Below are 16,944 nucleotides of genomic sequence, written 5' to 3' on the forward strand. Positions count from 1 at the left end.
TTATTATTTAAACTATACTTATGCCCGTTTTCATCATCAATCCCTAATTTTTAAATGACCCCTATAGTAACAAATAACAGGAATTTTGTTGTCATAGGGGTCACTTAAAAATTAGGGATTGATGATGAAAACGGGCGTTAGTCTTTTAAGTTCTAAGTTTAAAATAAATTAAATTTAAAACCACATCTGTATATTATTAAATATTTATTTTTGGGTACTTAAAAATAAATTTACTTCAATACGATACATATCAATATGTACTCATAATTAATAAGTTTATAAGAAAAGAGATTTATTTGAACTCAAATACGAAGCAACTGGATCTGGCGAAAACATAAGACTTTAATTAAAGAAGTTTTTATTACCGATCAAACAATTTTTATGGCTATTAGGTGTATTATTGAAGTGATCATGTTGCAATACCCTAGCAGGGTCCATGTTATGGGTCTATGTCTATATGTAAGAACTTTTATATACCAACATTGGAGCAATAAAGAATTTGAATAAGAGATATTAAAATTGTACTTATGTTAACACCAGGTCTCATTACAAAACTCAAGAAATACTGTTATTTCACTTCACACTACACTTACTTAGTTTCTAAGTAAATTGATTTCCTTGAGATTAATAATAATTAACCTTTAATACAATTTTAGTTGTTCTCCTCCACATCCTGTAACAAAAATATATTTGTAATTTTTTTTAAAATAGAATGTATTCATCGTCCATGTACACACGGCCACACTGTTAACTATCCATTTCCGTTTTTGCTCTCACTCTCATCAAATGGTGATTCTTTGTGATAGAACGAGACGACATGACTGGCAATGGGTAGTTAACACTGTTGCCGATAGAACATCTAATAATAATATTATCTAGTTTTAAAATATTGTATCATCGTAAATAAAATGTCAGAATTTTTTTTTTTCGTTTCCGGCTGTCAAACAGTTCACAACGTAAATTGAGGTTCCTGATTACAATCGTAAATACACAGTGCTAAAGTGCGCGATTAGTGCCGTATACCACTGAAAACTATAGTTAACTGGTGTAACTTTAACCACAAGTGTTATCTTCGCTGAATATCAGGCGCAAACGAGAATATTCCGCGTGTGAAATATTTGAGAAATCATCCAACAACACAGTGACATAAAAATCACTTGAAAACTACCCACTAAACCCCAAACAAAATAAAGAGCGGTGAACGATTTCCGGCCNACATAGTTCTATTCAGTGAATCAGCTACAGACTTAGAGAAAATGTTGCAAAGTGTGAACTATGAAAGTATAAAAATCGGCTTACACATGAACGCTTCTAAAACTAAAATCATGTCAAACAGTCCTAGGAAAACAATAAAAATAGAGGAAAAACCTATAGAATATGTAGATGACTATGTATACCTAGGCAAATTGGTGTCATTCGATACAAACAGCAACGAAAACGAACTAGACAGACGAATAGGTGTAACATGGAAGAAATACTGGGCACAAAAAGAAATCTTAAAAGGGAATTATAACTTAAATATAAAAAAGACAATAATGGATTCCTGCATTCTCCCAAGCCTAACTTATGCTAGCCAGACATGGGTCTTTACGGAAAGAGTAAAAAACAAAATCTCCTCTTGTCAACACGCAATGGAGAGAAGTATCTTAAAACTAAGAAGAATACAAAAGACTAGAAACACAGACATCCGTATGAAAACTAAATTATCAGATGCTCTTAAATTTAGCCTAAAGCAGAAGTGGAACTGGGCAGGTCATTTGGCAAGATATAAAGATAAGAGGTGGACCTATCAAACAACAAAATGGCAAGGCCCAAAAGGCAAAAGAAACGTAGGACGGCCGAAGAAAAGATGGGCCGATGACATAACAAACAAGGCAGGGAAAAATTGGATGCACATAGCCAGCGACAGGGAAAGGTGGAAAAAGATGGAGGAGGCTTTTACCCAAGTGGGGCCACAAACAAGAGATATAGATTAATTGAATCAAACTGTAAAAATGTGGAATACAAAGCTATAATAATAATAATAAATAAAATGTCTGCCAGATTAAATTTTGACAAGAAATTGCTAATATTCTTTGATTCGAAAAAAAATGAGCTAATATCAAGTATCAAATATCCAATAGTAACCGTTGGATCGCAATCAGCGCAGTGCCACGAATAGCCGCGTTTCTTGGGGTTCTTGTTGAGAGGCGGCTCCAGGCAAGTAAAGTGATACCTCTTGAAGCACTCGTCACATCTGCAAAAAATAAATATAGGTTAAATTCTGAAAAATATGTTTAATCCTTTACAGCACATGTTGAAAATGTTTCACCTAATAAAAAAATATGGTGACACTAAGATGCCCCATAAGATAGAGCCCCAATACAGGTTTAAACTAAGGTCAGTACCCAAAAATAGTAACTCGCAGAGTCATGCTACTGGTTTCTTTACGACTGTGTAAAACACTAACCCCCTTATTAAATAAAAAGTTACACCTAGGATGAACTCAGGATCAAAATGACATTTCCATGCGAAATGACATCATAAGCCAAGAGTTCAACTAAGGTGTAACTTTAAGGCCCTAAATATATTAATGTTGTGCATTTGACTTGGTGCTAATGTCAAGACATAATTACCTGACAAGGTTGGTATTGTCTCCGGGCTGCGTGCACACGTCGCAGTGCGTCAGCGGCGTCATGGCTTGCGCGGGCGACGACGTCTCGCCTCCTGTAGTTCTTCGGGCCCGACTCGTTCGGCTCCTCTGAGAAAATAGTCCCACTTTACTAACTAATAACTATTTCTCTTTCATGCATCTTATGATTATGTAAGAGAACAGGTCAAAAAATAAACGTGAAGTTTTTATTCCTAGTTTGTACATACACTTTGACCTCAATAAAGAATTAACTTGAACTTTGAGTATTGAACGAGAAGCATGTGCAATTTTTGATGAACCGTTTTCAACCAGACTGAAACCCAGCATACGATGTAAACTATACCTTCAATTTAATGAGTCCATGGCTTTTGGGCTTCACAGCAACAAATGCAGTAGGCAGTGGTTGAAATTGATCGAGCATTTCTTGTTCTTCCTCTTCATCTTCTTCATCCAGACCATGAATTCGAGTATTACCACTATCCCAAGGCGTCCGTGCATGAACACTACCAGTTTCTCTTAATCGACGATACGTATCCGTAAATACTCGCATATGGGGTGCCCGGCGATTAGGATAACGACGAACATATTCCCTTTTCGCACCTGTAGCACATCCATTACTAAACCCATAGCAAAACATGATATCGGCATACTCTTCGTAAGTGTAAGAACCCATATCAGTTCCGAAAGCAATTACTGGATGCGGCGAAACGACGAAAACAATAAGTAAAAACTACACAAAGCACCTCCTCAGTTTATCCCTGCCAACTGCACAGTACGTGTTTTGTTGTTGTAACTTTGCTAAGCCTAACCAGAACCAATTATTATTTGAACTTATTTATTAAATTGATCGTTTCAGAGGTTTCAGAGGTTATGTTTTATTGTTTTGAAACGTTATTGTAGGAACTTTAGCAGCTAGTCATATTAAATAACAGGTATAAGTACATGCAGGTGCTTTATTGTAGTTATATATTTAAAATAAATTCACGACACAAAAAGTTTTCTAAAAGTTAATCGGAAACGAAAATCCAAACAAACAAAATAAATATGTCAATTATGACATGATGACAGCTACGCTATTTATTTTAACGTCTTGTCGGCTGTCAAAGTAGTGATGTGTCTTCTTCCTTTTTAATGTTGGCAATACATGTCGAGGCAGACTTGATTTGTGTCATTTTTAGGTTTCATTCAAGTGAGACGAGTTAAAGTTCAGTCAAACCAGTGTTGGTTTGACCCACAGATATGGATAGATGCAGCATGTGTCAAAAATTGTATGAAGCCGAGCGTGCCACTTTTTAAACGTCATTAGTGTCATTTTAGCGAATTTTAGTGATTGCCGCAACGTAAAAGTAATCGTATCATCGTACTGCATTCGCATAGTCATCGAATGATATCGTGTGACTCGATTCAAAAATTAATTAATTCCGATAAAACTGATATTTTGTTAAAGGGCACAGCCCATACAAAAAAAAACCCAGGCCCGGCGCAAGTCGAATGTATCTAAAAAAATAGACAATATTGAGGAGATAATTAATCCATAGTAAATTGACCAAAAATCGATGGCTAAACATGAGATATTGCTATTTTTTCCATAGGAATACTAATAAATTTTTACAATGGATCTTTGTGCACCTGGCGATATTGTTTTGTTTTTTAAACTTGTATGCCTCAAAACATCGGTGTAAGCCACGGAAAAGCATATTACAAAATTTACAGAAGATTATTGTTAAAGAATAATTATTTTTATCCACAACAAGAAAGCTCTTGTTAGGCTGAAGGTGAAAGCGAGCTTCACTCGGAATCCTCAACCACGGAGGAACTGGCTATCTTACCTCTAACTGTCGGAACACAACAATGCTGTTAACGTTGTTGTAGGCAGTTGTACTCATGTTATAACTATTTTATATTATTTAGCTTGGCCCTGCACAACGATGATGGCATTGTGCATTCTGCTTCAGCTTACACCGATGTTTTGAGGCATACAAGTTTTAAAAACAAAAAAATATCGCCAGGTCCACAAAGATCTATTGTAAAAATCAATAATACTACTCCTATGGAAAAAATAGCAATATCTCACTTTTAGCCATCGATTTTTGGATAAGCTGCTATGGATTATTTATGTCCTTAATATTATCTATTTTTGAGATACATTCGACTTGCGCCGGGCCTGGGTTTTTTTTGCCCATTCTCCTTTATAGCTAGTCTGACTGTGGATTAAAATAATTATGTAGCGGTAGACGTTATTCTACAATTCTACATTATTAATTTGCAAATAATATTTTTGTTGTGCCTAATGTTTATGAAAGTAATGATCGTTATTCCATTATGTTAAATAGTACTACTAGTAATTCATACTTAATTCCATACTTTTAAATATCCTAGTAAGTAAAGTACAGACATTTAAAATAAAGTAAAGACTATTTTACTCTCAAGCTTTTTATTTTTAATAAATGTAAAAAGGCGTAGATAGTTTTGCCAATACGTTTTCTTTCATAAAGCTAAGTCAGGTACCTAGTTTTGAAGATATTTCTAAACGACAAAATCTCGGGCGTGGTATACATAGACTAGTAATAGTGTATACTGCGATCACTGACCTAACTTCTTGATTTGTATATTTCGACGTTATACAGTGCACTCTGTCTTCCGCGATCACTGATCTAACTTGTTTTATAATTCTTCTTCTGCTACTTTATTCTAATTAATTACATATTTGTTACTCGTTGCTGTTAATTACAATTCTCAATCCGTAAATAATTTCTTCTCTCTACCGTGTTCGTACTACTGTCCTCGTAAAATCATCGTATCCGATTGTTGTAATCGGATTACATGAACATCACTCGACCATGTATGTCCATTTGGACATATCGGAATGGCACGCTTTGACTAGCAACTTGCTGTATCTACTCTAATCCATATCTGTGGTTTGACCGAACCTTTACAAAATGGTACCAAGTGGGATGGGACTTGGGGCAATTAAATGATATAATGAAGGATGATAGATGATCCCCTTCCCACCATTTGAGTCTCAGTAAAGTTTGTTTAATAGTTTTGCTACTTGAGAGAATACGAACTGTTCACGCAGAACTAGTTAATAAAATGCATTCTTGAGTTTGAGAATTTATTGTACTTTGGACAATATTACATTGAAATAAAAATTGTGAGTTAACGTGCCGGCCGGCACGTCAAGCCGGTTCGGTGGCTGATAGGCGAGAGGGGGATACAGTGAATGGGAGAGTGAACGCGCGCGCGGACCGAATGAGATTGAACGATAGTGATGTGAAGCTGTCTGTCATAGACACGAACAATCACGGTTGTACTGTTTTGTTTCACTTGCCCACACTCATGCACGTTCACGAACACTTAATGGTTAATAATCCACCATTATTACATATTAATAATCGTCTAAACACGAGTTTATGAAAATAAAACAAAATTGCTAACATGACGGTTCACAAGCCACTTCCCGCAAGCTTTCAATTAACTCCTTCGAAGAATTTAATTTAACCATTAGGCGGTATCTTTGCTGTGTGATGGTTTACATGCCTTTCAAGTTTAAACGCTAGTTTTTACTGAATTTATGTAAACGTAACGTTGATACAGAATGAATGCTTCATTATAAAATGCAGCAGCATCAATTTGCATACCCGACTGACGCAAACATGATTTCCATAGCATTTGCAAATGTCGTCAACATTCGTTACTTTTTGTTTGTGCACATGTCGACGCTTTACGTTATAGCGTTATTTACGGGCAAAACCAACAATGCGGGAAATGTGTTTAAATTGATGTTTCCATTACTATTTAACTGCTGATTAATGTGAAAATAATTAGACTGTCCCACATTTGTCGCCGAATTAATAAACATTTTGTTTTGCGAAGCTTTTCAGTACTTAGCTATTTTGAGAGATTTTTGCGACTTAAATAGTATTAATAGGTTCGTAACAATAACATTGGCTGAGTTACACCAACTTACTATAACAGTAACTTTATCAATAACCGGTGTTTTTATATATATTATGAAGATTGACAGATATTTTTACTTTTGATAAAGTAAGATGGTGCAACTAGATTTTGTTTTATTACCAAAGGGAAGGGGGGTATTTCTTACCTTAGGTTTTGTAAGTTCCACTGGATTTTCCTCGGGATTTATAGCAAGCTTGCGATAAGTGATATGTTAAGTTAGTTTTGCATAAAAATCATCTTTGGTTGGTTTCATCACTTGCAAACAATAAATTAATTTAGAGGCTGTAAAAACTTACAGGAGTTGCAGTGTCTCCCTCTGCGATAGGTTCTAACGGGACTTCCGGCTGTGGTGGTGGAGGCTTGGCCACATCTTGTTCTACCTGCTGACAAAAAATGGTCAAACATTGATGGTTTATTAATTAGTGGAACAGAGAAATATTTTAGTTTCAAATTATTTATTTACCTTTGACATTTTTTTCATCATAGCAGGTGGCGGCCCGTCATTGCTGTCAGTTGGCACGTAGAACATCTGGGTATCTAATGACCCATCAGGCTTAGGAATGGGCTTGATCTAAAATAAAAACAGTATTTAAGTGATAGTTTTAGACAATGTCTAACTGAATAAATATTAAAACGTGTTTACCTTGATGGTTATTCTTGGATGAGGCATCTCAGGGTTCTCAATATCCTGACACTTCTTCTTCCGTTTGTGCTTATGTGATTTCGACGGCGAACGCAGCAGATCTGGCGAATACCTTGACCTGTGCTTCTCTTTCCTTCGTTTCCTATTCGCTTTGTACGTCGCGATGTCCGACGACAAATTAGCGAGTGTGCTCTCGATTGACGATTCAATCGCTTTACTGTCCCTCTCCTTTGCGTCATTTAGAAGAGACGAGAAGGATATATTCTGAACGGTCTCATCGCGCTTCACCGGAAGCAGAGTAGTCGAAGCATTCGAGTTCTCATTATGAGAATCGTTGGGGCTGTCTGCGACAATCGGTGTGATGGACATTAGCGGCGTATTCGTAAGCGTCGGTGAAGTGAAACTGCGTTTCAATTTCTTTGATGGAGACTCGCCTTCCCCGGCCGATGCGGACGCGTGCTCCTTTTGCTTTGACTTCTTAATCTTTTTATCTTTCTTTTTGAATTCACTGCCTTCGTTTTCACTGCTAAAGTCGAAGGGCTTTATCGTGACTTTGATTGGAGACATGTTTTCTGTGGTGGCAACTTTCTCAATCTTATGGGGCCTTTCTATCTTGGGTTTGGGCGGTGACGTGGTGATCGACCCGGGGCTTTGCGGTTCGGTGATGATGGCGCCATCTTTGCTGTACCGTATTCGCGATCGACGCGGAACTTTTTTCTCCAAAACTTCTGGTTCGGAGTCGGATGTCTTGTCGCACTCGGAGCATTGCCTACGTAAAAAATGTGACAAATAAAAAGGTTACTATTTTGTTCGATTATGTGTGAGCGAATGTACAAGGGATCAATAATGGTTTAAATAATATTGAATCGCGAAAACAAGTTTTGCGTTTCAGCAGAGGTGTAGACCCTGTAGGTCCAGCCTATAATAGAGGGGAGACTATGGATCTATGTGTGACTATGGGCATTGTCTATGGCAAGGCTGCTCAACCTTTTGAAGAGTCGGGCCAAACGGTGGATTCAGTCGTTAACGACGGGCCACTTACATTTCTGACAGCTAACCTCAGAGAGGTCATAAAGTTTTAATCGGGCTGTACTGTGCGTGGCGGGATTTTTTAATTTGGTGCGTATTTTTGAACCATACTTGCGCGGGCCACTTAAAATCTTTCGCGGGCCACACCTGGAGTTGAGCAGCCTTGGTCTATGGCATAGACTCTATGGTATCGAGTACGTACCAGCCGTAGAGCTTGCTCCTCTTGGGCGGGCGCAGGCAGTGATGGTGGTAGTGGTGGCAGCAGGTGTCGAGGGGAGACTGTGGATGTATTATGGGTGACTGGGCGTTGTGGTATCGAGTACGTACCAGCCGTAGAGCTTGCTCTTCTTGGGCGGGCGCTGCAGCGGCGGGCGCAGGCAGTGCAGGTGGTAGTGGTGGCGGCAGGTGTCGAGGGGAGACTGTGGACGTGTGGGTGACTGGGCGTTGTGGTATCGAGTACGTACCAGCCGTAGAGCTTGCTCTTCTTGGGCGGGCGCTGCAGCGGCGGGCGCAGGCAGTGCAGGTGGTAGTGGTGGCGGCAGGTGTCGAGGGGAGACTGTGGATGCATGGGTGACTGCGCGTTGTGGTATCGAGTACGTACCAGCCGTAGAGCTTGCTCTTCTTGGGCGGGCGCTGCAGCGGCGGGCGCAGGCAGTGCAGGTGGTAGTGGTGGCGGCAGGTGTCGCAGGCCGCCATGAGGTGCCGCTCGCTGCTGCGGCCGCACACGGCGCACTCGCGGGCCGCTAGGGCGCCTGTCGTCGCTGGGAATCGTTGTACAAATGTGTCGCAAACTCGCTAATACTAATGATTATTAATGATAACCGTAATTTTTTGTAACTGTGCACTAGAACGCGAACGAGATGCTTTCCAAAATGAAAAGAACTTAAATTTACTGCTGTCAAACTATCAATCGTAGAAACGATTAACGTTGGTCCAAGGTGAAATTGACTTTAGATAATATATCACTGAAATTGCCTTGTACGAGACGCGCGTCTGTGAGCTTATTAAAATAGACTTATCGCAGGCGAAGCGCCAATAAAACTTCCATTTACCAAAAGTGGCAAATTCTTGATTTTACAAATTTTGTAATGCAGTATAAAGTGACCCAATAACTAAATCTTATAAAGACATATAAAATATGGTGTAACTAATATATCCCACTCACCTTCAAGCGACGTAGACAAAACTTTTCCATGGCGAGCGTCCGGGTTGTCGCTAAGAGGAAAACCAACGCCCATCTTAAGTGCAGCCGCGGTGGGCACAGACATTGATCTGCTGGCCGACTCACTGTACGTTATATGACCATTAACCATCATGTGGATTCACAGGTTTATAGACCAAACCCATTGACTTTGGCAATCTTGCTTTGAGGCCCTATCTCATTGTGACGCCATAGCAGCGCCACCGGTCAAGCCATGACGCCACCGTGGTGTCATGAGCTACCAAATATACCAAATTGGTTGCGGAAACAAGCTTATACTATGGTACATTTTACAGGTGACGCGACTTGTGACGCCGCTATTGTGTTCTATTATGACAGGACCCTAAGCCAGAATAACTGTGTTTTACTCGATTTTTTTCCCAATACAAAATTGCCTAAGTCTGATGGCGCAAACTTTAAGACAGATTATTCAATTACCAGATCCAATAAAAAATAAGTTTTTCTTTCTATTATGATTTGACTTTGGTGTTCCATCTGTAGGAAAGTTTAAACTTATTCTTTTTATGAGGCAATTGAAAAATCTGTCCTTCTCAAATTATTTAATCTAGTAAATTCAACATTATTATTACCTGAGTAAAGCTCCAATTTTACGACAAAAACCCCGTAAGTATTAAATAAATATAAATACTTTAAAACTTATATGAAATTAATGATTGTTACTACGTGATTTTATATCACGTAAAATAGAAGCCTTAGATTTTGAGATGTGCAAATAACTACTAAAATAAAACAAGAAAAAGAACAAACATACTTAAAAACTGAGTAAAAAGAATATCAAAACAAACAAAAAAAATCAAAAACAAAAAACAACATCATACCGTTTCTGAAGCTGATACGGTGTGACTTTCGGCGTGGAGCGTTGTATGACCGGCGGGATGAGGGGCTTTTCTTCCATGATGGGTGGAGCGACCTTCTTGGGACATAGAGCAATGATCACATCGTATATCTTCTGGAGAGCTTGCTTCGTTGACGTCAACTCGGCGAGAGCGTCCGTGTTCTCTTTTGATGCCTTTGAATAATAATTAACAAAAAAATATTATGAGAAATGATGCAGGGTGTATCAGAAACACGCTTGTAATGTAATTAGAATTTTAAGTTTAGAATATGAATCTATATTTTTGTTGCAAAATAGCTAAAACCTATTGAACCTACAATGTCAGTGTTTACTGTTTATGTTTATTCTTATGAACTTGAATATGAAGAAATTGGACTGTTTATTACATAGCTGTTTGTAGAAAGTTAATTCCACTTTCAGACAGGATTACCTCATCGTACTCCGTCCTGAGATTCTCATCTTCACTCAACAATTTTTCATTTTCTTTTGTCAGCCTCTCAAGTGATTTTCGCAGTGAAGTGACGCGGGAGTTTCTCTCTAGGTAATATCCGACAAATTCCACAGAAAAAGCCGGTGGGACGTGCCAGCGACGAGAAACATCTTTTAGTGCTGCCATCTAAAAAATATCAAAAAGAATTACAAAAAAAAACCTAAATTTCAAATGTGGAGTGAACATTCATTAGGAAAATAATGCATGTTACCTGAGCATCTTGAAATTCAAGGGCATGCGTATCTATGCCCATGCACTCTGCCTTACGCGCGAACTTTCTCATGGCAGATGCGCTGCTATACAGCATCCGAGCCATTTTTTGAGTTGGCACTAGAAGAAAAATAAAAAGCGTTTACATCGTTATTGATACACTTTAATTATATTCCAAGGTGTTCGAATACGAAAAAAATAATTTGAAAAACAGATATCAGCGACAATTTAAAATTCAAATAAACTGACTTACGTAGTCAGAAACACATTGAAAGACATAACATACATTAAAATAATAAATAAATTAATATATTACCCCATGGTGGATTCCTATTCTCCTTCTGTTGCAAGTACTTTCTCCTGTACTTGACAAGCTTCCTTTGTATTCGGAGTTTCTCATCTGTTGTTATATTTGTTTGTAGCTCCAGTTTTCTTGAACCAAATAAATACATTGAAGTAGGTAATTGAATACGGAGAAAACACTTTCATTTCAATGTAAATAAGGCAACTTAATTCTACTGACAATGCCACTCTTGTAGCAGTTTTGGGCTGACACTGTCTAAGTTTGTTGTCGACAAGACAAGAAGGTAACTTACCGCTTTTCGGTCCTCAGCTGTAAAGCGAGCCAATTTCGTTTTCTTTTCTTGACTAGGGCTTTATCAGAGTGCAAGCGACAGTGAGCGTAGAACGGATCTGCTTGCTCGGCCTCTTCGGTATGCGCCTCTGCTAGCAAACCTTCACGTTGACCACTAAAATGAGTTTTTTGATAGTTGTAATACTATGATTGTATATTAGGACACTTTTTTAATTTTTAGGTATTTTTATCACCAAAATGTTCAAATGTTGTAAACTATACAGGGTGACTGGAACTGAACCCGCCATAGCTAATACGCGTATAGACAGTGGCGGATTTACAAATTAGCCGCTAGTAGGCCATTCAATTTTTGCCGCCCCTACTGACTTTTGAAAGTCAGTAGGGGCTTTTTTGTCGATAAAAATAGGTCTAGTTTCATCTATTTTCATATGTACACTTTAACGTGACTCACACTGTATAATGAACACAGACAAAATAATGTGTGGTCAGCAAACATTGTTTTTGGTAAATATTTTTTATTGGACATAACAGTTTAAAAACAATACAAACAATTTCTATTAAAATATAACATGTTAACAATCCAGTTAATGGTGACAGACAATGAGATCAAATAAGTTTTACATTATTTTCATGCGAGATTTTAAATTTGCAAAAGTTCTGACTCTATGCACAAAAGAGATAAAGCATTAAGCTTTTCTTGACTTAAAGTAGATCGTAGATAGTTTTTAACCCGTTTTAAGCAAGAAAAGCTTCTCATCTGAACAATTTGTCTGTGTTCACAGAGCCATGCGAAGTGCTATATCCAGTATAAGTAATTAGCTAAGAACTACTTAAGTAAAGGTAAACAGAAAGTCCAAGGCTTGGTAATACAGGGTAGCCCAGAAGAAAATTAACTTTTGAAAATTCAAGGAAACGAAAACTGTACCTACATTTTTATAGAACTTTAACTATTGCAATTTAAAGAAAATTTAATACAATTTATTTTTAAATTTACCTTTATTAAATTACATCGCCCAGGAGATTTCCTTGACGCTTACAACATTCGATCAACATAAATCAAAATCTTGGAACGCGTTCGTCAGAATTACCTACGGTTTAAGAACTTTATTTCTCATAAGAATTAACAATAATTCACTTCCTGAGAAACATTTAAATTTAAATTATTTAAACATAATGAGTGTACAACTAATTACAAACAAAATCAAGGTAACTATCAACATTAACCAAAAATAAAAATAATGTGATGGTACACAACAAAAAACTTCGAGCCAAAGCATAACGAGTACCTCGAAACCTATTTTCAATTATTTTTTTTGCCGAATGCTCAGCTTCAGTTGCTGCATGGTTGTTGGATTATAAAAGTATTCTCTATTATCTATAAAGTACCTATATTTTGTATTAATGTAACACCACAAAAAATAATTTTCTGGAGTGAGGTCCGTGCTTCCTGGTGGCCAGGAGATTTCACCCCTGCCTGAAATTATTTTTTTGTGGGAACATGTCTCTTACCATCTAAATGCTCTCAGTTGAAGTGTGACACGTAGCCCCATCTTGATGAAACCACGTGCTCCGGTCATAACCTTGCGAATCTTGCAGCTTTGAAATCAAAAAGCTTTTCTGCCTACCAGTATAGCGCTCTCAAAAATTAATCATCCTTTCAATGCAACAAACCAATTAAGCAGTGGTGAAATCTCACTGCCTCTAAGAAGCGCTAATCTCATTCCAGCAGACTTCTTTTTGTGGGGTTACCTTATGAGCAGAGTATACTCTAATAATCCAAAAACTCTGCAGCATTCATCCATCCTGAATTCATTTTGAGGCAACTCTAAGGGCTCTATAAACAGTGCAAAGGCGTAGCGATGGCGCAGCGACGGCGCGGCGGCGGCGCGGTAGCGGCGTCGTGTGCAGGAACGCTTACGGAAGTTTTCGAAAATGTTGATGTATGTTGACAGAATGTTGCAAACGTCAAGGGAATCACATGTACGATAAAACTTATAAAAGATAGTAAATTTTAAAATAAATTGCACTAAATTTCCTTTAAATTGCAATAGCTTAAGTTCTACAAAAATGTACAGTGTTCGTTTCCTTGAATTTTCAAAAGTTAATTTTCTTCTGGGCCACCCTGTAAAACAATTTACATGAAGTTGTGGAGAGATGGTGCTCGTGCTAGGCTCCGAAGATCCTGTGTTACGAGTTTTTTATTTTATTTTTATTGAAACGCTATTGGAATATTTTAAAATTCATGATCACATTAGTACCTAAGTATACAGGGTGACTGGAACTGAACCCGCCATAGCTAATAGGCGTATAGAGGAGGTCATTTGCTAATTATTGAACCTAACTTTCTATGGCTAAAGTTTTATAGTTTAGGAGATATATCAATTTTTATACTTTTTTCANTCAAATACTCGACGCACAGTGGTGCTACAGCTTTGGTGCCATAGTGACAAATGCTAAGGCGGACGTATTCTGTCAGAAGACAGCACTTTTTGTTTTTGGCCGGCACCTTTGATTTGAACAAAAAAAGTATGAATCGTCGATGAATTTTAGATCTCAAATACTCGACGCATAGTGGTGCTACAGCTTTGGTGCCATAGTAACAAATGCTAAGGCGGACGTATTCTGTCAGAACACAGCACTTTTTTTTTATTGGCCGACACTTTTGATTTTGAACAAAAATGTATGAATAATCGATGACTTTTAGATCTCAAATACTCGACGCACAGCGGAGCTACGGCTTTGGTGCCATAGTAACAAATGCTAAGGCAGACCGTATTCTGTCAGAATACAGCACTTTTTTTTGTTGGCCGGCACTTTTGATTTTGGACCAAAAATATATGAAACGTGGATGATGTCCTTTATTTTATTTGAATAAAGACATATTCGATATTAATATCAAATAAAAAACCTGTTGAAATCACGCGAGAAAAAAAAATTGAAGCAGTTTTTAGGTCAAATTTCGGAAAAATCTGAAAAAAGTATAAAAATTGACATATCTCCTAAACTATAAAACTTTAGTCATAGAAAGTAAGGTTCAATAATTAGCAAATGACCTCCTCTATACGCGTATTAGCTATGGCGGGTTCAGTTCCAGTCACCCTGTATTTTATATGCTCCATGGAAAGAAACAAATGCAAAGAACTTTGTCAAAATACATGTCCTGTTTCTGAAACCTGTTGAGAACTTTTCATTTCTATTTTTTTGCTCTTGTGTACAATACTCAGAAAATGGATTCTTTAAACTTCTAATAATAAATAAAATAATTAAATAAATATCCTTGGACATTTTACACTTCGCTTCTAATCCCAAACTAGGCAAAGCTTGTACTATGGGTACTAGACAACTAATAGCGATTCTTTACCATGTGACATGGAAGAACGTCTTGCAAAGGCCGGCGTCGCAACCAACGCAGACGCCGGTACGGGCGAGTGTCGTGTCTTCGCAGAGGGCACACGAGCGCGCGCCCCACCGGGAATACGCCATTTCGAACAGCGTCACTCCTGACAGACGCTCCACCTGTGAATAGTATAGAGTAAATGTGAATAACATTCAGCATATAAATAAATTAATGACAGAAGTCTCACCAGATGCCAGATGATTTTAAAAAACCAAATCATTGTTTATAATTTCTGATCTATGATCTATCTATCAATAATTGTATACTATACCTCTGAGAAGGCAACTCCTGGCACATAGAGTGCACATACTAGATGAACCCAAGCTCCAACTTCTGTCTCCTTGAAAATACCACCTATCAAAAGAATTGAAACACCAATTTAGAATTGTATCATATAGTAAGTTACAAAGTTATTTTAAAGCCTCAAAAACATACCTTTATTCGGACACAACTCGCAGCTGGGATCAGTGACACCGGCTTTACAAGCCTCACAAAACCATGGTTCCGTTGACGCTGAGCTGACCGTGCTAGATTCACTGGTAACATCCGACACACCATAGCAGCCTATGGAAAAGATATTAGACACCATTACTTTAACTGGTACCCAGTAACAAAAATAACTTCCATTATAAGATCATGAAAAACAGATTGATCAAAAGCTATGTGATTAAATTAACAGTCTCTTAAAAGATATTTTAAGACCCCTCTACCTTTAGGGTGCATACAAAAATCCACCCTGGAATTTAATATTCCACAATTGAAACATACAAGAACTGATAATAAAGATTTATCTTGCCTTCATGTACCGTCACTCCACAGCCGTCACATTCAACAATCTCATTGTAGCAGTCACTTCTTGAACCAAGGCATCCAGCACAAATCAGCATATTTGCCAATTCAAATGGAATCTGTGGAGTAAATACAGTATATTAATTAAAATAAATAAAAATACCACTTGCAAGCATGTAAGGCCAAAAAACTATATTTTTTTAAGTTTAGTTATACAAGTATTTTTTAAAGAAATAAAATTAATTTAATTGAAAATATAATTAAATAATGGATAGGTACCTTGAATTCCTGTTGTTTTGCCTTCTCAAGAATGTCCGTGACTGAGATTTCTTCTCCAATTTTATTATTGGAACTTTTAGGTCCATCTTCTCCGTCTGATTCAGACTGCTCTTCTGAAGAACTTCCATCTTTTTCTGGAAGTTGTAAAATAATCAATAAATATAAAACTAAAAGAGGCATTATGTATAGAAAATGTTTACTTAAATCAGGAAGTCATTAAGATAAAATTAATAACAAATTAGTTGCTCATTATTGATTTTTTTTTAGAAAGTCCTTTTACCTAGTAAAAGATTACATACTGTTTTCGTGTCAGTAGCAAGAAGGAACTTTATTTTGAATTTATAGGCTTTGCAAAAGTATGAAGAAGAGTTAAATCAATACCGAATATGGTTCAGTAAATTATAATGCACAATAGACTTACTTTTGTCGTCATCGTCACTGTTTATAGAATAATCGTCACTCTCCTCCGGGTGGTCTTCAATCCTGAAGTCAGAGTCATCAGAACTTTCACCTTCTGCTAGATCAAAATCAAGAAGAGACTGAGGCTCCACCGGCTTTACTTTTCTCTTGGCAGGCCCTCGACCCTCTGAAAGACAGAACAGCGTATTTAAAGGACACAAGCCTCTGAATTTCCGTTATAACTTTTTATTAACTAAACTGTTACTTACGGGTACTCATCCTGAAAGTTTTTATGTAATGTTATTACTACATTTACTTAAAATATACGCACAAACGCAAATGCAAAATCCATCCACGATTTCTTGTTTTTTGACAGGTGAATGACATAACAAAGCAAGCCAACATCTGTTTTATTTGAACGTTTGATTGAAAGTGTTGCCAGTTGCCATCCGTACTATTATATG

At 37.4% G+C, this 16,944-nt stretch overlaps 1 protein-coding gene across 6 annotated transcripts; it reads right to left on the bottom strand.

The window, feature by feature from the left end:
- Positions 1-367: 367 nt before the first annotated feature.
- On the bottom strand, positions 368-16,871 carry LOC114357047 (PHD finger protein 14). 6 transcript variants are annotated; one of them, XM_028310477.1, is made up of 20 exons: positions 16,750-16,870; positions 16,503-16,667; positions 16,082-16,215; positions 15,810-15,921; positions 15,449-15,577; positions 15,285-15,367; positions 14,978-15,132; positions 11,618-11,770; positions 11,338-11,453; positions 11,023-11,141; positions 10,752-10,937; positions 10,305-10,495; positions 9,430-9,551; positions 8,866-9,016; positions 7,236-8,004; positions 7,056-7,163; positions 6,889-6,975; positions 2,616-2,740; positions 2,128-2,236; positions 368-673 (listed from the first exon to the last, which is right to left on the bottom strand). In XM_028310477.1, exons 1-20 carry the CDS (start codon positions 16,757-16,759, stop codon positions 653-655), a joined length of 3,045 nt encoding a protein of 1,014 aa, XP_028166278.1. In that variant the 5' UTR covers positions 16,760-16,870; the 3' UTR covers positions 368-652. The 6 variants fall into 6 exon arrangements, with proteins under 6 accessions (XP_028166278.1, XP_028166276.1, XP_028166275.1 ...); XM_028310475.1 differs by having other exon boundaries at positions 6,889-6,972; positions 8,866-9,025; XM_028310474.1 differs by having other exon boundaries at positions 8,866-9,025.
- Positions 16,872-16,944: the final 73 nt, after the last annotated feature.

The sequence above is a fragment of the Ostrinia furnacalis genome, unplaced genomic scaffold, assembly GCF_004193835.3.
Source record: "Ostrinia furnacalis isolate ACB-3 unplaced genomic scaffold, ASM419383v2 OfSCF3022, whole genome shotgun sequence".
Taxonomy (NCBI): Eukaryota; Metazoa; Arthropoda; class Insecta; order Lepidoptera; family Crambidae; genus Ostrinia; species Ostrinia furnacalis.

What these genes read in the sequence shown, in the direction of transcription:
- LOC114357047 (XM_028310474.1), bottom strand. An exon ending in CAGGAGTTGCCTTCTCAGAG is followed by an intron (nt 15,133 to 15,284) that starts GTATAGTATACA and finishes TACTATTCACAG; the next exon opens with GTGGAGCGTCTGTCAGGAGT. An exon ending in ACGTTCTTCCATGTCACATG is followed by an intron (nt 11,771 to 14,977) that starts GTAAAGAATCGC and finishes AACTCATTTTAG; the next exon opens with TGGTCAACGTGAAGGTTTGC.